This window comes from Oreochromis aureus, linkage group 4 (assembly GCF_013358895.1).
Source record: "Oreochromis aureus strain Israel breed Guangdong linkage group 4, ZZ_aureus, whole genome shotgun sequence".
Classification (NCBI taxonomy): domain Eukaryota; kingdom Metazoa; phylum Chordata; class Actinopteri; order Cichliformes; family Cichlidae; genus Oreochromis; species Oreochromis aureus.
This window is the reverse complement of record NC_052945.1, coordinates 35,065,547-35,085,556: the sequence shown is the minus strand read 5'-3', so window position 1 is coordinate 35,085,556 and position 20,010 is coordinate 35,065,547. Positions and strand designations below refer to the sequence as shown.

Genomic DNA, 20,010 nt, shown 5'->3' with positions numbered 1-20,010 from the left:
TTGACACATACTTTTTAAGAAGTAAGTCAAATCAGTCGATTGAAGCCCAGAGGCAGGAGAATCCCCACAGTCCTCTGGGTATCAGCACCCCGATCGAAGTTCTTTGTCGTACAGACTCCCCCATAGTCTCCAGATTGAACCTCAGTCAAATCCAGCCAGTAGCAGCTCCCAGTCTAGAGCTTAGCCAGCCACACCCAATATTAGATTCTAGCTCGGGGCCCAGCTGTTTAATATCAAGCTAACTTCGAATCAAGCCACCAAATGCTAGCAACACACTTGTGTATAGATGTAAGCCAGCCACAATCAACACCATGTTCCAGCCCAGAGCCCATCCAGAAACAGCCGACAGAATCTTCCAACACTGAGTCTAGACAACCACTTCCAGCAAGGGAAAGGAAGATGGATGGTAGGAAAGATCAGATTCTGTGGCCCAGATCCAGTGAGAAAAGAGAGTGGGAAACCACTGACTCGGAACTGGCTCTTATACTCGATCAACAAAAGGGTCCAGTTGAAAGGAAGTTGGAGAACCTGGGGACCATCATCTACAGTTATGGGGTTGAGCGATTTGGGGTAAAGAACAAGAGTCAGAGACAGCAGAAAGGCCCTTTAAACCAGTTAAAGTCTAGGACACAGCGGGAAATTGACAGATTAGTGAAAGAGGGAACACAACTGAGGAAGCAGTGGAGGAGGGCCAATGAGACAGAAAGGGAGGGACCCACTGCCCTGCAGGAGGAAATAAACCAACAACTAAGTAAGCTGCGAAGAGCAGAACACCTCAGACGACAACAAGAAGAAAGAACAGACAAGGACCCTTTTCTACATCAACCCAACAACTTTGTTAACAGCCTTTTTGTTGAAGAGAAGAGTGGGTGCCTCAAAATGGCCATAAAAGACCTGGAAGATCATCTGAGGAAAACTTAGTTGGAGGATCGGAGGCATGAACCAGTTACCATTCCGAGTGATATGCTGCATATCAAGGCACCTGAACACCAAATGGACATAAGACCACCTACATGGAGTGAAGTGGTGAAGGTAGTGAAGCAGGCAAGAGCAGCATCGGCCCCAGGACCTAATGGCATCTCATATAGGCTCTATAAAAACACCCCACGAGTCCTCAAATACCTGTGGAAGCTGATGAAGGTAGCATGGCAGAAAGGAGTGATTCCAAAGGCTCTGTGATGAACATGAGGTATTCTGATCCCTAAGTCGAAGAACTCCTCCTCTATTAACCAGTATCGCCAGATCAGCCTGCTGAATGTAGAAGGAAAGATCTTCTTCAGTGTCTTGGCCCAAAGGCTATCTACTTTCCTGCAAAGAAACAACTATATTGACACATCAGTGCAGAAGGCCGGCATCCGGGGCTTCTCAGGATGTCTGGAGCATGCCAGTGTTATCTGGCACCAGATTCAAACTGCTAAGAAAGAACAAAGAGACCTTCATGTGGTCTTTTTAGACCTTGCCAACGCCTTTGGGTCAGTTCCGCACGAGACTTTGTGGATAGCCTTCAACTATTTCAGCGTACCAAACCACATCACAGGACTGGTCAAGACCTACTTTCAGGATTTACAGTTTTGTGTGACAGCTGAGAACACCACCACAGCCTGGCAGCACCTGGGAATTGGAGTTATGGCAGGCTGCACGATTTCCTCTTTGGCATTTATCATGGCAATGGAGTTGGTCATGCGGGCATCTCAGTGGGTAGTGGGAGGTGAGAGACTCAAGAGGGGCCTTCGTCTTCCTCCCATTAGAGCCTACATGGATGACATGACCATCATTACAACAACAAAACCATGTACTAGGCGATTGCTACAGAAGCTCCAGGAAAACATAGAATGAGCAAGAATGGAGTTTAAGCCAAGTAAATCTCGCAGCATCTCCATCATAAAAGGAAAGCTGACAGCCGAGCAATTCTATATCAGTGGAGAACAAATTCCAACAGTCTTAGAGAAGTCCATAAAGAGCCTGGGACGGTGGTACAATGCAGACCTCAATGATACGTGGCAACTAGAACAACTAAGGCAGAACTTGACTGATGACTTCAAGCGGATTAACAACACTGCACTCCCAGGGAAACTGAAGCTGTGGTGCTTCCAGTTTGGGTTATTACCCAGACTACTGTGGCCATTGACAATGTACGAGGTCTCGCTCAATCATGCCAATCGACTAGAGAGGCTAGTGAGCTCCTACGTTAAGAAGTGGCTCAGACTTCCCAAATGCCTCAGCAGCGTCGTCCCTACAGCGATGGGATACTGGCATTGCCTATCCATAGCCTGGTTGAGGAGTTTAAATGTGCAAAAATGAGGCTTGAGATGTCACTCACGGACTTCTGGGACCCCATAGTGAGAGGCACTGCTCCCACCCTAGCAACGGGGAGGAAGTGGACCCCGGCCACATCTGTGCTACAGGCCAAACCTGCTCTTCGGCATCGTGACGTGGTGGGTCACGTCCAACAGGGCAGAGGAGGATTTGGTCTTGGAGCAGTAACCCCTCGGTGGCAATAGGCATCTGTAACCGAACGTCGAATAATGGTAGTGGAGGAGGTGCGTCGACAGGAGGAAACAGCCAGACATGCCAGCGCCGTAGCGCTGGCCAAACAAGGTCGCTGGATGAATTGGGAGAGTGTGGAAAAGAGGAAACTCTCATGGAGTGAAATCTGGGGAATGGAATCTAATAGACTAAGTTTCATCATCCGAGCGACATACGACATGCTACCTTCCCCAATAAATCTGCAGCTGTGGTTTGGACCCATCCTGCCCCCTGTGTACAATCTCAGCCACACTCAAGCACATCTTGGTTGGTTGTAGGACTAGCCTTACTCAGGCAGATACACATGGAGACACAGCCAGGTCCTCAGGTGTCTAGCCGAGAAAGTTGACCAACCAACAGCAAAACTGCTTAGAGAGATTGGGATCAGAGGACAGGCACAACGGCAGGCTATATGAGAATTAGCTAACACTGCTGAGAGGGCCAGTCACTGGCTATGGCTAAAAAGGGCTGACATCACTTGGGCAGCTAAGGCAGTCAGTTAACCGCGAGACACACGCCCAGGATTGATAAGGATCATCCTTGGATGAGGGTGTCTAGTGATAATGGCCGAAACACCCGATGAATCCAAGGTCCACTACTGATGACGTGTCCCAAATTTTAATATGATAATTTAGATCAGATCTCTAATCCCTAAACCTAACCAAGGAAAAATGGCAGATTAGCTTGCGTAAAAGACCGAAATTTGAGGCACACAACGATGTGTGCCACTGGTAGAGTTTCTGGGCTGCTTTTCCTCATAACAGCCATCCCTCAAGATTTTCTCCATTTAAAGCAATGCATTGTCAGGGATCCTAACAGCGAGTCCTTTTATTGAATTAGTACCCCAATGACATAATCAAGTACACACTAGTGACCTATCCAGGTTATACAGCTGGGATAGGCTCTAGCCGCCTGCCATCCTGAATCAGAAAATGCATGGAATCCAAATCTGCTTCCTGTATTACTGAAGTTTAGTTTTTCACTGAAATTGTGTTATACTTGATATTATTTTATTTAACTACAGCAAGCTATGATACAACAACAACATTGTTACATGAATAATGAATGAATGAGAAAGGCGTTTACACACTGAGCACGCTGCGGAAAAGTGAGAAGCAATTCCGTTTTTTCAGAGTCAAACTTGCAGTGCCTCTGAACACACTACACACACATTGAAAGCCTTGTGTTTTTGCAAAAACGTCATCCTGAAAAACATACTGTGAAAAAAACAAAGTTGACATTAGGCGATGGTGAGCTGGTGTTTCTGAATAAGAAAAGGAAGAAACTGGAATTCTCGGTTCATCCATTTCCCAGGAAAGGCAGCAGCGGGGAGGATTTCACCGTTTGATCCATGAGTGGAAGTTGTTCCACGAAATTACAAGTGCACTTGTTCCCCAATCAGAGGTCTGATTGTTCAGATATGCTTATAGTTCTAAAAAAACATGAATGCTGCAGATTTACACGGTCAGTGTGAGTGGCTTTATTATAAGTAGATGAGTTTTATTGCACAAAGATTTTATGCGTCTAGTGCGTAAAAGCCTTAAATGAAAACGTTTCTTCCAGTTCCACTACATTACTGCACTCGACAACTGCTCCTCACACTGATAGCAGAGGAGCTCAGTGCCTTGCCATGGACACTAACATGTGGCGCACAGGCGCTGCCTTCAAATGTGAGGACTGAAATAGACACTTAAATATTAGAAAATCACTTGATACATACTAAATCATCACTGTGTTAAAGATAAATTGGCCAAGTCTACAAGTTCTTGCACCAACAAAACACCAGCTGCAACTCAGGCTGTAGAGCAGGTTGTCCACTATTCAGTGCTCACAGACAGCAGGCCCTCCATATATTAAAGTGACCTTAAGCAAAATACCCCAAGTTCATTCTGGCAGCAGATTAGCACTGCTAGATGGATGAGAAACACAGCAATTCATCTCCACATCTGTAACCTTTGGCCAGTAAACATTTTATCCCTAGCTTAAATACCTGCATGAGCATGAGTTGTATCTTTATTGCCACTGAAGCGGATTAAATATTGTAACTTCCTTTTGTATAAATATGACCGTCTACGTGCGCAGGACGGCAAAGAACACTGACCTGTCCAGCACCAGTTCTTCCAGCTTGTGCAGGTCGCAGGCAATGTACTCTAGAGCCATGTCCGTGATCCGAGGGCACCAAGACAAGTCCAGGCTGCGGAGCTTGCGCAGGTTCTCAGCGACCAGCTCAACACCGTCATCTGTGATCTTGGAGCAGCCAGAGAGACTGAGAGAAGTCAGGTTTGGCAGGCTATGGACCATGTTTACCACACCATGGTTGGTGATCTCCCAGCATGAGTGAAGCCGCAGAGTGTGGGTGGTGTAGCCCTGTGGACGAATTTTACTTTTTTAATTATGTCAGTAACTAGTAAGGAATTACTGCCATTAAAAAAGATGAAGCCAAAAAAAGTTCTTTGGATTCTAAGAAGTCCAATATAGGAAAAAGCTTGAGGACAGCTAGACTAGGCAGTACTTTATATTATTATTATTTTAACTTCCTACCTGCTTGGCTGTGAAGTAGGCCATGGCTGTGTCAGTGACATGGTAAGCCTGCAGGGTCAACTCTGATAAGTTGGGCAGGAGCTGTGAGATAGCAGCAATGGCATCATCCGCCACATTGATGCAGTCACTGACGCTGAGGGAAGTGAGCCGAGCGTTGAGGCTCGACCAGAGGCCAGCCTCTGTGAAATCGTTGCAGCCTGACAGTTCGAGATGCATCAGGCCCTGCATTTGCTCCAACATAACCTGAAACACAAGAAATAACATGTGAAATGTAATTATACCCACAGACACTGTAAAGTCTCCTGAGTCTGTGCTGGACAGCAAACATTTTAAAACATATTATCTAAAAAAAACATGAATGAATGAAATCATTGTATGAGGCTACACAGCAAGGAGAGAAAGTGCTGAGGTCCTCACTATCAGACCTAGTGTCTGACATGCAATAAACCTTTGGTAGCCCCACAGGCTTCATGATGAGCTCATTGACACCAGCAGTCGTGCAAATCTTTCAGTTCAATTCATTTAGATTTTATATATTTATACAGCACCAAATGGCAACAACAGATGCCTCAAGGCACTTATTATTATAAGGTAAAGACCCTGCAATAATACAATCTACATCTGTGCTCAGATTAATGAGATGGATGAAAAAAAACTCAAGCCCACAATCTTTCATTCTCAGTATACCATGTGTTAGAAAGCTGTGATTGCTATTACTGGCACACTGCCACTATGTGTAAGGCCAATCAATAAGAGTGATCAAGAGAACCATAAATTCTGATCTAAAAGCCAGTTTTTAAATATCTAGTAATCATCCAATCACTGTGGGGTCCTCCCACAGGACAGTGAAAGGTGTGAATGTGAGTGTGTATGGTTGCCCGTCTCCCTGTGTTAGCTGATACAGGCTCCAGCACAAACCTAAGCTGACCATGAAGTGATCAACTGTCTACCTTCTGTGTTCAAGAAACCTAAAACTGGACCTCTGTCAGCAGGGCAAAGACCATCGATCAATCACGCTTCAACGACCAACGTGAGAAGTCAGCTGTCTGAGCTAACGCATATACGCAAATACAACTGAAACATTCTTTATGCAAAATCCATCATTGCTCCACTCATTACTGGCACATCAATCCCATGTTTCATGCAACAGTTGTCACTGGTTATAAGTCTTTATATTTTCAGCAAAAAGAGTCTAATTCACAGACTTTTATAATATTGTTACTGCAGTAGTGTCATCAGCAGTGATGCCTTAAATTTCAGGGCTGAAACTGATGTAAAGACAGACACAGTTTGGGTATAACAGCTGCCAGTTATTTAAAACCTCTGTTTCGCTGGTTACATGTCACCAGTTTGTCTCAGCAGAACACACATGCTACTGAAATGTTCACTGCATAAAAACACACGAGGTTTGTGTCAGGGAAAGTGAGCCAAAGATTGTTTATCTGGAAACAAAAACTGTATTCATCTTCAAATAAGGGTTTAGCATGAACTAAACGAGGAGAAGGAAAAAAGCAGTTTATAAAGATCAAACACAAATGCAATTTAAGACACGAGGGAGTAAAATCTACATTTTTAATTGCTCGATCCACAAATAGTGATAATAAATTGGTACATCAATGGCGGTGCTTTCATTGCTGATGAAACTGCAAGGAAGAGCTGGAATGGCTCCACTCTTGCAGGTATGGCTTGGACTACTTTAATGATGCAGGCACACTGAACGTTTTATTCCAAACACACTGCCACTTACCTCCAAACCAGCATCTGTGATTGTGGACCTCTTGAGGCTGACTGACCGAACACCCTTCTTGGACAGCGGGTAGTTGTCAATGAACTCACAAATGTCAAGGTCTGAAACACCGACTAAACAGAACGACTGAAATCCACGCAGAGCAAAGGCCTGGAGGCTGACAAACTCCTTCTCCCCATTGGGCAGTAAGGTGTACAGCTCCTTAGCATGCAAGATGGGTGTCACTCCTTCCCAGAACTTAGGCTGGTACAGCACCTTGCGCCACGTCTTGCACACCTGCGCCAGTACACATTTCTCCGCTGTGGTGAAGTACCAAAGCAGCCGGTTGAGCAGCTTCTCATCCAGAACCAGCTGGCGCTCCAGCAGTACAGGTTTGGGCAGGGTGAGAGGAGGGAGCTGGCAAAGAGCCGGTTTCAGACCCACCAGAGGTTTCCCAGGCTCAGAGGGCAGGAGAGGAGCTGCAGCGTGGGGCATACCTGGACCATCCAGGTGGTGATGGTGGTAGGATAGAGAAGATGGTGGAGGAGGAAGGATGGAGGGTACAGAGGAGGACTGACACAGGCGGTTCTTGGCGGCAGGCGTCCCCTTGGTGATGCTTGCACTGCCCAGGCCGTTGGGCTGGCTTGGGGGCAACTTCACCATACCGTTACGAGTCACACAGGGGGACTTCAGTTCACTCGGTGTGGACATGTTCAACATTGGGAATCTGGTGAAAGAAAGCAAATGCAAAGAGCGCCATTAAACACTGAAAAACTGGAGACAAATTTACAAAGGAATGAAAAATTACTAATCTAACACATTTCTGTGGAAATGATTATGAATTTAGATTTAAACAATATTCAGATTTACAGGTCTAATACATTTGAGATCACTTTAAACTATTTAAACTGATATTGCAGATTTATTATGTGGCATTTCTTTTCTTTAATATCTCTGCTGTCATGGGCGCCAGTTTAGCTCACTGGAATAAGCAGACGACCACATGCTGCACGGCTGAGAGCGGCCGGCCCGCGGCGTGCATGTCTTCCCCTCTTTCTTTCCTGTCAGTCTTCACTCTCCCCAAGACCTGGCTCTAGGGTGGGGCCTGGATAACCTGGATCCAGGTGAGTTAACATGTTTCAGTGTGAATCACACTTTGCTGGCCAGGACCAGTCTGCCCTCAGAGAACCTACCAGGGCAGGTATTACTGTAACATCTGCCACTGAGGAGGTAAGTCAGTTGTAGCTCAGGAGTTTAGACTGGTCATCTACTAATCAGAAGGTTGCTGGTTCAATCCCCATCTGCTGCAGTCTGTAGTCTTGTGCGAGATACTAACCCTCATGTTACGTTTGAAACGTATAAGTAACCCTGTTATTTGAACACTCAGCCGTCTCACTAATGTTTAAAAGAACTTGACATGATATCTAAGTAAAAGACAACACAGTGTAAATGAGTGTGGCCTGTTCCATGTGCCCTCCCTGTATCAGTAGCATGAAAGCTCAAACCACTCAGTTATACAACATGGTGACTATGGTGCTTCAGATGCACAGCACTATCTCCCTCTACTAACACAGCTAGCTGTGATGCTATATGTGCATGTATGCACAACAAAGGCACTTTTCAGTAAGAACACATTGTGCATTTTCTCACTTTCATGTCTTGTCAGCTCCTCAGCAGACTGGCACTGCCTCTGCAGTAGCATAAACAAAGTTCATCCATTACATAATACGCCAGTGTTGTCAGCAACTGTGGCTACAGCGAGCACAATGAAGTGTTTCAGAAAGCAAACACTTCAGAGTAACGTCAGGAGAACCCATCAGAGCAAAGCAGCTGAAACAGTCACTCTGATATCACAGATGCAAAGTTAACCTTAAAGACTGCACAGATAAAGCAAAATGATGCTACACACAGTCTGCTGTGCCACGTAGCAGCGGTGCTAAACAGAGTTTCACTGATTCACATGAAATAGCCAGGTCTGTGTTGAAAACGAGATGTTTGATGAATAAATAAAGGATCGAAACAGGAAGAGACATGCCACTCTGTGATGGTCAGTATCAAACTGTCTGGGTGTGCATCACATCATCACTGATCACAGGAAGGGATTGTTTCACAGAGGGTTCTTTAATTATCAGAGTCTTCTCTGTATTATTGGAGTCTTTACAATAGTAAATGTTTTTAAGGTGACTGTTGTCGCAGTTTGGTGCTATATAAATGAAGCTGAAGTGAATTAAATTATCTTGACATTTGTCCCATATTACAGGCTTCTCTTTCTGAAAGCACTAAATCAGAATCAGAACAGGAAATGATGTGGGTTACAGTTGCTCCACGACAGTAACTGTAACAGACTAAACTATTTATGTTACAGAGTTTACAAGGTTACAAAAAAGCACTAATATATACAAATCTCTCAATGAAATCCAACATTCCTGAGTAGAGGAAACACACATATTGCCATGAAGGTGATATTTGCAGGAAATGTCAGTAATCTGATCCCTCACGTGTAATTCTCACTCAGCATTATGAACTGTGGGTGCAGCTGTGGAGTGTCTGTTTCAGTTTCCCACAGTACTAGCTGATTAAAGAAAGACTACAATAAAAAAATAACAAAATGAAAGTACATGAAATATTGTATATTTGAAACAACTGCAAAGAGTTTGTGTGAAATAATTCAGGAAATATAGAAAGCACTTTTAAGCAACTGTTTGATTTTGTGATATATAAATAAAATTGACCTGACAGCCTGTTATCCATCAGTTAGTCGGGGCCTTTCTGTGTGGAGTTCACATGTTTCTCTCCCATCTGTGTGGGTTCTCCTGTTAGCTACCCGACCCTCCACCCTGTGACCACTGATACAGGCCCATCAGTTAAAAAAGGGATGGATGGCATTCATGCAAAAACACAGAATAAAATAAATGTCTTTAATCCAAATTGTGGAGTAGTATTAAAAGCAGGGGTAATACAAAGGCATCCAATCAGCAAACCAGACAGAGCACACAAAGACTGGGCAAGAAGGAAACCAGAAAGCCAAACTAAACTGTAAATAAAAATATTAATACATGACTGAGAATAAGGCACAAATAACAGGTTGAGGCTTTAAAGAGTAAAAAACACGAGAAAAGGCTGAAAGCTCGACACAGACCACCTGTTGCTGCATTTCTTAGAGGGTCCTGCTGCTATCTCTGTTTTTCCTTAAAAGAATAAATCTATGTGCCAGGCATGTACTCCATGAGGTACACACGCTCATCTGCTTACTAACACATATATCTAATCAGTCAGTCACCTAGCAACAACTCAGTGCACTTAGACAAGGTCGAGCTGACCTGGTGAAGTTCAAGTTGGGGACCAGAATGGTGATGATTTAAGTGAATGTGGTTGGCTGGTGTTTGAGAAACTGCTGACCTGGTAGGATTCTGCCACACAGACATACATGACGTCACAGAGATGGTTTGAAAAAGAGAAAATATCCAGTGCAGGGAGAAAAGGTCTTGTTGATGTCAAAGGTCAGAGTACAACTACTAGCATGCCACTCCTATCAGCTAAGACCAGGATGCTACAGGTCAGTAATCTGAGACACCCACATGACCACAGCAGGAGCTGTGAAAACTATAAGGACTCTTCTGAGAAACACAGTGACACAGGCGAGGGTAAATGCACGTGCATGTGTGTATGCACTGTGTATGACACCCAGTGACTTTAACCAGACAGGCTCTAAGAAATTCAAAGAGCTGAAGGAACGGAGTGCAAAATTTAGATTCAAATAAGGCTTTGGTTGTATGACAGTGTGTGATGTCTTAGTGTGTTTGTAGTATGTTTGTTTGTTGTTAGACATTAAAATAAATCTAGATATTTTAGTCCCTGGTTGTTGTGTTGACACGTCTCTACAGCATCGCGTGGCGATCTGGGGCAATTCCTCTGGACTGGCAGACTCAGGTGGACCAGACCCCCGAACCCCCGAGTACATGGGGGGGTCACACTCCTCAGCCTCTCTGGGAAGGACTATGCCAGACTACTGGAAAGTACAATTTGTCTGTAAGTCGAACCTCAGATACGTCCGTGTTGTGGGACACTGGACCAGCTCTCTCTCCTCTCAAGGAGATTTGAGGGTGCGTGGGATTTTGCCCAACCAGTCTGCATGTGTTTTTTGGACTTGGAGAAGGCATTTGACCCCAGTGCTTTGTGAGTATGGGGTCTGTGGCCCATTGCTACAAGCTGTTCGTTCCCTATACAACAATTTGAGGAGCTTGGTCCACGTTGTTAGAAATTAGTCCGACTCATCAGCAAAGCTCTACCCTCACCTATGGTCACAAGTTCTGCGTAGTGACTGAGAGAACGAGGTCCCACATATAAGTGGCAGAAATTGCAGAAAGGGTGGCCAGCCTCCCCTTAGACATAGGAGAAATTCCTTCATTCGAGAGGGGATCAGAGTAGAGTCGCTACTCCTTCACACTGAAAGGAGCCAGTTGAGCAATTTGGGCATCTGGCAAGGATGCCTCCTGGGTGAGGCGCTCTGGGCATGTCCGCCTGGGAGGAGAATGGATGGATAATAATAAGTAACAAATATAAAACTTTACAGAAGTTTTACAAATGAGACATTTTTATCCCCTGAGGCACTGATAATATTTTTAATGAGACTTTACAAAAAGTAAAATGACTTCAAATACATGTTACTGTTATTAATGTAATTGACTTCCTCTGCAACTCGACCAAGCTTTTGTAGAAAGAAGTTCATCTTGCTTATTTTCAGTTATAATATCCTGTAGCAGCAAAAAGAAAGTGCTGAAATTAACTAAGTGAATATAATATTGTTAAATATTCTTCTTCAAACAAAGGCCCTGCATTAACATTAGTTATATCTGCTATATCCCAGTAATTATGGTAACTTCAGTATATTTATTACTGCCATACAACAACTTTTTACATTTTTTTCACAAATGTAAAAAGTCCATCACAATGTTGGACTTTTTCCCTTTATGTTACTTTTTTGAGGTACAGACGTGTTTGTTTGAAAGAAAATATCTGTTATAAATCATTTTGACACCCACTGTAAACATCACCGTCAGTCAAAATATTGTTTATACCTATCTTTGAATATCACCATAGGGGATAATCATTTCAATAGCAAAATGGCAGCAGTTTAATATTCATGGCAGAGCACTGGACATTTCCATCTTCTTACAAACTGTCAGGTCCAAACAGATCCGAGCATACGAAGGGTCTCATTTACTTTTCACTACCAGGGTTTGATGATTCCTTCTGAGTCAGCTAGCCTGAAATAACCAAATCTGACCACAAACCCTTTTTATATTCATCTGCATTACCACAGTGGAAATAATCACAACATCACAAATAAATAAATGGACAATATTGTCCTGAGCGAGGCACAAGGGACAATTATTTTTAATGTTAGTTTTTTATTTTTTAATAAAAACACACCGACTGTGTGCTTTTAAATGAAGGCACAGGTCCATACCAGCTTTATTTATACAGCACTTTAACATGAAACCAGGCTTCACAAAGTGCTGTACATATGCAAACAGCATAAAGAAAAATAAAATGAAACATAGTGCCAAAGGCTTCAGCAAATAAATCAGTTTTAAGAAGAGAAGAGGCCTGCCTAGCATGCACGGTCACCTCTAAAGTTATACTTAGTTTCTGGTACCTTAAGGAGCTGCTGATTGGCCGACCTAAGGGAGCAGGCAGGTGTATACATGTTCAAACACTTTCTGACAGAGACCCTAACCTGCTCACAGGGCTAATCTGAAGGTTATTGTATTTAAAAAGGGATAAATAATAAAAATTACCTAATGTCATGAATATCTCTGCTGAAGATGTTGTAAAACAGCGGTCCCCAACCCCCGGGCCTCGGACCGGTACCGGTCCGTGAGTCGTTTGGTACCGGGCCGCGAGAGTTGAGGCTCAGGTGTGAAATGTATGGTTTTCAGGGTTTTTATCGGTTTTCAGCGTTATTTTGTTATCGTTTTTATCGTTAACTCGGTTTTCCTGGGTCTTTTCACGTGTGTTATGAATAAATCTTCTTTCGGTACCGTTACTAGTTTTATTTTTGTTGTATTTATCTGCAACACCTAAAGGCCGGTCCGTGAAAATATTGTCGGGCATAAACCGGTCCCTGGCGCAAAAAAGGTTGGAGACCGCTGATGTAAAATATAAGTTGTTTTTTTTTTAAGTTTACCCAATCTTTGAGAGCCCAGACCTGCCTATTCACATTTATGGTTGTCATATTTTTGTACATGTCATTTTAGTTGTGAATCTTTTGCATTTTTCATACTTTGATTTTCTTCACATGTGCTGTAGTGAAAACAATCCGTAAAGGTCAATGTGATCTAATTCTACTATAAGGAACCAACAGGGAATGACGGGGAGTTGACACACGGGTCTGAGATGGAGAGCATGCCTGACTTACAAACTACTTTATGATATATAAGTTCAAACCATGTTTCAACATGTCTATCAGAGCTGTCCATACAACACTGTTAAACTTTGTTGTTGAAGTTTTACTTCAATGTTAAATATGATCAGTTTCTCTTTATTAGTCAACTATGTAGCAGTCATTACAATATTCCTTAAAAGCCTTTACTTGTCCCAGATATCGTCCAATCAAAGATGGATTTCAGCTGCTGTCAATCAGCTACAGAAATCTACACGAGTACAGGTGACGAACAATCGTCTTATGGCCTCTGACTGTGAGCTTGTCTCTGCTGCACTGAGGTCCTGTTAGACCTTGATGCAGGATTCAATGCCATTAATGACTAAAACAAACTGCTGTTATTAAAGGAAATTCATTCCACTGATAAATTCCAGTTTGTTCATGTAAACGAGTTGCTTGAGTCCCACCAGGTTCTGTACTTGGACCGATACGTTTGACATGATATATTCCTCTCCCAGGACGTATTTTTTACAAACACTGCTGATTATCAGAGGCTCAAAATCAACTAGAGAAAAGGTGGATTCTGTTCATGTGGATGTAGTATTTTCAGTGAGTTTTGATCAATGATCATGAGAATTATATTAATGATCAAGGAACTGACCTCCCAGCCCATTGTTCCTTCAGTGGGCTGGTTTCAATCATTGTGCAAATGTACTGTTTGTAAGATTGAGGAAACCTGCAGTCAGCTGAGACTGAAGAAGTCACCTGGATGAAATGTTTCTCCCACTGAAAACGTCCAGATGAACAGAATCAACCTTTTTTCCTTACCTGCATGATTGAGCATGCATCAAGACAACTAGAGAAACTATCAAAAATTCTAAATATTTTTGTTTTCATTTCTTATTCTTACACTCTATACTTTTTTTTAAATTTATTCGGTTGAATCCCTTGAGATGCTCTGCTAAACCTTTACTGCAGCCACTGTCAGCTACTTGTTTGTGGTCTCTCTCCTTCAGTTTGTATCCTTGGGTAAAATACTGAACCTCAAATTTGCTCTCTGAGCAAACTGCATCCTCTGGAGTATGAATGAGTGTCAATGTCAGATAGAAAGCACTTAGGTGCAGAAAGAAGTGCTTGTGTGAATGAGGGGACAGCACATGTTGTATAAAGAGTGCTCAAATAGAGTAGAAAAGCACTATAAGAACCATTTACCATTTACTCTGTTGGGTAGAGCCAACAGAGTCATGAATGAACTGAATTATGTGAGATTAACCACATTTTTTGGAAAGCTGAGTTGAATTTCACATGCCACACCCAGGCCTGACCTTCTGTCAGACCTGCTGAATTAAGAAATCACTTAAATAGAACCTGGTTTTGTAACTTTTCTATGGAAAGAGTTACAAAACCATTTGTAAGGCTTTAGTAAACCACATGGAGAAAACCTGGAACGGTGATGAACCTTTCCACAAGTGGCCAGACTAACAAAATCACTCCAAGGCTGCATCAACAAATCACACAAGAAGTCTTGAAAGAACAACATCTAAAGAACTGCAGGCCTCAATTATCTTATTTAAGGTCAGAGGATAAAATTTTTTCCCAAAGGACAAAAATGACCAAAAAAAGGTCACAAAGGGTCATCTTAGATTTGCCAAAGAAAAAAGACTTTAGGGAAAAAATTCTGTGAAACTGAACTTTTTGGAAGGTTTGAGTCTTATTCCATGTGGTATAAAATTCACACAGTATTTCATAAAAAGAACATCATGCCAACAGTGGTAGTGCGATGGTCTGGGGCTGCTTTGCTGTCTCAGGACCTGGAGAGAGCTAGCTGTAACTGAGTGGTCTCGTCAAAGGCCGGACTTAAATCTTAAATCTGATTGAGATGTCAAAGCATCTCAGGCTGTTCATGCTAGAAAACTCTCCAATGTGGCTGATCAACGTTGCATTTTTTATTTAATCATGTTGTCTCTGTCTAATATTAAAATTTGTTTGATGACATGAAACATGGCAGTGTGACAAACATACAAAAAAAGGCAAAAAGAAAAATTCAGGAAGGGGGCAAAGACTTTTTCACAGGACTGTAGCCATGTACACGTCAGAATCCATCGTGCTATTTCTATCAGCAGTCGCATCATAAACACCAGTGACCCAGGTCCACTGGAACTGTTAGATGCTTTTTTGGCTTTCCTGTACTGAGTGTAACCTGTGGTTTGCACCGTGTTGTAAGCCTTTCGTTCACATGTCTTGATGGTAGACTGTGATAGTGATACGGATCAGTGCTACTGACTTAGATTTTGTAAAGACAGTTTTCTCATCCAAGGAAAGAAGTGTGAGATCATTCACTTTAATTATCTTCTGTGGTCTTTGTGTGCATTCCTTGTTAAGAATCTATCAGATGAAACAGGAATTTTTTGCCATGTCTCGAACAGTTTTGGTTGGTATTTCTTGTGATGGCCTTCTTAGCACTGACATCTCTTTTGACCACATATTGAGAGCTTTGGTGAACAGCTGTGAAATACGAGTTCAGCATCTTCTCTCTCTACTCTACGTTGTGTCCTCATCTCTCTTTCTCTCTCTTTCCTCTGAGCTGCCAACTGGTCAGAGTAGATAACTGTTCACCTTTTAATATGAAGAGAGGGAAACAGATGTGCTAATTCTGCTTTGGATCAAAAAACCTACAATATAAAAGAATACACGTGATCGTACTGGTCTGTGAATGGCTTAAACACCTTTCATCGCCATGTAAATATGTATGTTTGTATTTCTCCCATGTTCATATACATATAAACTAATGCAATACTTTTGTTATAAAGTTAGGATGTTATTATCAAAAATTCTGGTAAAAGCACTACAATCTGAAAATTGTGACAACATGGGCAGCCAGAAGACCAATGCAGGCAAAAGACGTGCAGCACAGAAACAGCGGACCACCAAAGGGTCGGATGTTTTTTAGGTAACCTATGGCAGAATGGGGCTCAAGGAGAGGCAGCCATTTGCTGCATGCACTTGGAAAAGACACGCCAGACATAAAGATCAAACCGCAAAACACACCAAAAAATGATGGCAGAGAGTAATCAGTCACATTCAACAGTTGCATGTAAAAGCCTGGGGGATATAAAGAGAAGTCGTGAGCGTGAGAAGCGGTGTGTTGGAGCAGGACAGGAGCCGGGCAGCTGAAAACTCTAGAAACTATAAGTACAAGCTTCTAAGAGCTCTGTTTGGGTAATATGGTAATAACATATATATTCTGGTGGGGGCCACCCACTCAGGAGAGTTTATGTGAGGAGAATGATTTGACATTCAATTCTAGGTTTAACAAGAAGCCAATGAATTGAAGAAGGGGTTGACTTTTCCTCGAGCGACATGATGATAAACCTGCCATCAGCATTTGGGGTTTTTGTCTGCTTGCTTTTAAATGAATACAGGGTAAAATGATACATGCAGGGTCAAAACTGTGCATAAAGTACGCAATCTACACTTTTCTAATTATTCTAAATATTCTTAACTATTTAAAAACATCTTTCAGTATCCTGCTCTGTCTGCACACTCCAACCTGGGTTTGCCACTTATTTGTTCTTAATTTTAATAACTGTACATTACTCTGTTTTGGTAACTATTGTCCATGATGTAAATATGTAAAAATTGTGTGTGTTTCTGTTCTGTGTCCTGTTTATGTGTGTGTGTGTGTGTGTGTGTGTGTGTGTGTGTGTGTGTGTGTGTGTGTGTGTGTGTGTGTGTGTGTTTTTGTTTGTTTGTTTTTTGCTGCTGTTACAACCAAATTTCCCCCTGTGGGACAATTCAAGGATTCTTCATTTCTATTCTAAAGCACAACTTAGATTTGGTCAAATGTCCCTTTGGTAAGTTTCCCTTAAAATAAATTTTTAGTAGCCGAGTTTGGGTTAGTTCAATATAAATGATTGTATTCCCTGCACAGACTTAATTTTTTAAAGTACTGTTGGGTTTAGTTTTTTTAACCTTTATTACGACAGAATAGTTGAGAGTGGACGGGAACGCTGGGAGAGAGAGCAGAGGAAAGACATGCAAATGGTCCAAAGTAGATCCAAACTCGGGTCTCTGCTGTACCTTTGTGGCATACGGGTCGCTTGCTCAACGTTGTGAGCTACACAACCAAAAGTCACATGCTTTTATTTTGGAAAGGTTATTCCACAACTTCCGTATGCCTTGCTCCACAGCAGGTGTTTCTGCCTTGCTGATACACTTATTCAACTGAAGTTTTGACGCTGAAGAATTCTGTCTGCCTGCTTCAGTGGATCAGAACATGTATCAGCCCCATGCCTAGCAGCCAGTACAGCTTTCTTCAGGTTGATCGACTCACCTCGACTCCTCCAAACATTCTCACCATAAAGCTTCCCTTCAAAAATGACTTTTCTTTGTTCACACGATCAACTATAAACTTTATAAAGTGTCAGGTTTAGATGGTAGCCTCTCATTCCATGGTGATGTAAACCTTGATGGACAGTGGAAAGTGACATATGTTTCCAGTTCATGCCTGGCATGTGCAGATTGGTTTCTGGGCTGGATCTGAACCAGCATCTTCTCCACTGAGGCTGACAGTTTGGACCTTTGTCGAGTGGCTCCTCACACACACTCTTTAATAACAGCTTCACACTAAGACAGTGCCGACCTGAGTAAACCTACAATTCTCTTTTTCACGTTTGTTCATACAGAGAAAAGTAAGAGAACGTCACCAGGAGGCAGACATTGTAGAATTAATCACTAAATTCTTATTACATGTTGATTTTTGTATATTTTTGACCCTGTGTTCTTTTATGGACAAAGAAAACCAAATAATTACCATTTTTAAGCGCAGTCTAAAGTGTGTGTTGAGCATTCACTGTAGAAAAAGAACAACTCAAAGCCCAATATAGCCAAAACATTTAAATCAATGATGAGTGTAACTTAACAAAACTATTCTTTTGTGTTGCTATGTGTGAATGAAGTCATGTGACACATCAGGGGTGACCCATGCCTGAACAGCAGAATCCCTCCCAGTGAAGCCTGCAATGGTTTAGTTGTTGTCAGATTAAAGGAAATGAGTGCCAGCCTGAAACAGCCTGTATATCACTACATGTAATATATCACTGTTTGCCATCTTGAAACTACCTGTTTTCTGGTGAACTCTCGTGATACCACTGAGATGGTTTTATTCGATAACATACACAAGTGAAAAACTTGCATGGGTGTGGATTTGAAAGGATGTGGCCCTTTACCAAGAATGACCTAACAACCATCCTGAACTGCATTACTGAAAGATGTCCCACACATTTAAATTCGAAGCGAGCTCTTGGTAGCAGGCTTTCCTAACATACTGCTTTTTCTAAATTTGACCTACTTAAGGAGCCTTTAAAATACGAAGCGCAGAAACGCGTAGCCGGCCCACAGAGAATGAAGAAGAGCTGACAGAGCATCATGGGTGGAACCGGGGGACAGCAGCAACACAAAGGAAACATTGCAGTCCAAATGGATTCCTAAAGCCTGTTTCATTGTTAAACAAACAAGAACGAAAGAGCGTGCGTCATTGACAGACGTTGACGTCATTGTGTTTGTTAACAATACGCAGCTCGATGCGGTTGATCAGCTCCGGCTCCTGAAGGCCTCACCGTGCACACAAAGAACTAAAACATCCACCGCCATTCACCCACATCACCCTCTTCCTGCAGTCTCCTCTTCCTCGCTGTGCGCGGAGGAGCTGCGGCGTGGATGCTGCTGCCATAAAGTAACGCCATCCATCCATCCCCGCCACACACACCTACACCCTGCGACCACGGACACATTTCCCTCGGCCGGCCCTTTTCGCAGTTTACCTTGTAGATGAAAAATCACTCGGGCATTAATCCATGATCAGCTCGTCGCTGTCGCTGCCTCGATCACGGTTCTTCCACCGGTGCGGCGCAGAATGGGCGAAATAAATAATTATTACGAGCTGATCCTGCGTCCAATCGCCGAGCTAAAGATGCGCCATAGACAGAAAACCACATTCGGCTCCTCTGCAAAGTCGTTCGCATCCAAGCACAAGAGCTTGTCTATTGTGTTTTCGATCGCCGAGTCCTACAGTGGCCCTTTCTGTCTCGTAATTTCTCCTCCACACACACATGCACACACGCAGAGCGGAGAGGCTCAGTCTCATTTAAAGAGATAGGCGAGGGCAGCTGGAACAGCAGCGTGCACAGAGCCACCGTGTCTGCTTCTTATGTAACCCGAGGAGCAGCAGCTTCTGCATGCTGCACACTCCGAAAACTAAACACCAACAGCTGCTTTACCTGTGCCCGTGTGTGTATGTGACTGCTACCTGAAGCAACAGCGCACGTCATTCAGCTGCTCCAGACAGCAAACTTCACTCAACCCCCATTACTGTGGAGGACACACAAAACTGTGCTTAGGCCGCTCATATGACACAGAAGTTGGAGCAACATTAAACAATTTGCTAATGAATAAACGTGTGAAATAAGTAGCGAGTTATTTAACTCTCCACCAACTTGGTGACTCCACATGCTCCGACTATTACAGCATTTGTAGGAAGATGCTCTGTGAAAAACTGGTGTTTGACCTTAAGAAACAGTTAAGGCTGCCACAGTTATCCAGATGTCAGTTCAGCAGGATACGCGGATTCTCGTTTTGCAGTCTTCTGGTCACTGATTTGGGAAATGCACTGATCCTTGGAAGCTTTTACTTTATGCACTATGAGGGATGTACTAAAATGATTATCTTCAAAGATAGCATGGACAGGGGGTGAAGAAGAAAAGGAGAAGAGAAAAGGGACGCTAAAAAGTGGCAGACATATGCAGTCCTACTTTTAAACTTGAAAACTCGTTAC

General features: G+C 42.9%; 1 protein-coding gene across 1 annotated transcript in view; it reads right to left on the bottom strand.

Annotated features, from left to right (window-relative positions):
• Positions 1-19,268, bottom strand: part of fbxl16 (F-box and leucine-rich repeat protein 16) — a 29,877-nt gene extending 10,609 nt beyond the window's left edge. Inside the window, exons 1-4 of the mRNA XM_031734321.2 lie at positions 19,001-19,268; positions 6,815-7,520; positions 5,068-5,310; positions 4,628-4,893 (exon numbers count right to left, since the gene is read on the bottom strand). Of these exons, the coding sequence (XP_031590181.2) occupies positions 4,628-4,893; positions 5,068-5,310; positions 6,815-7,513 (1,208 nt within the window). The 5' untranslated portion in view covers positions 7,514-7,520; positions 19,001-19,268. The remainder of the gene's footprint in view (positions 1-4,627; positions 4,894-5,067; positions 5,311-6,814; positions 7,521-19,000) is intronic.
• Between the last annotated feature and the right edge of the window lie 742 nt (positions 19,269-20,010).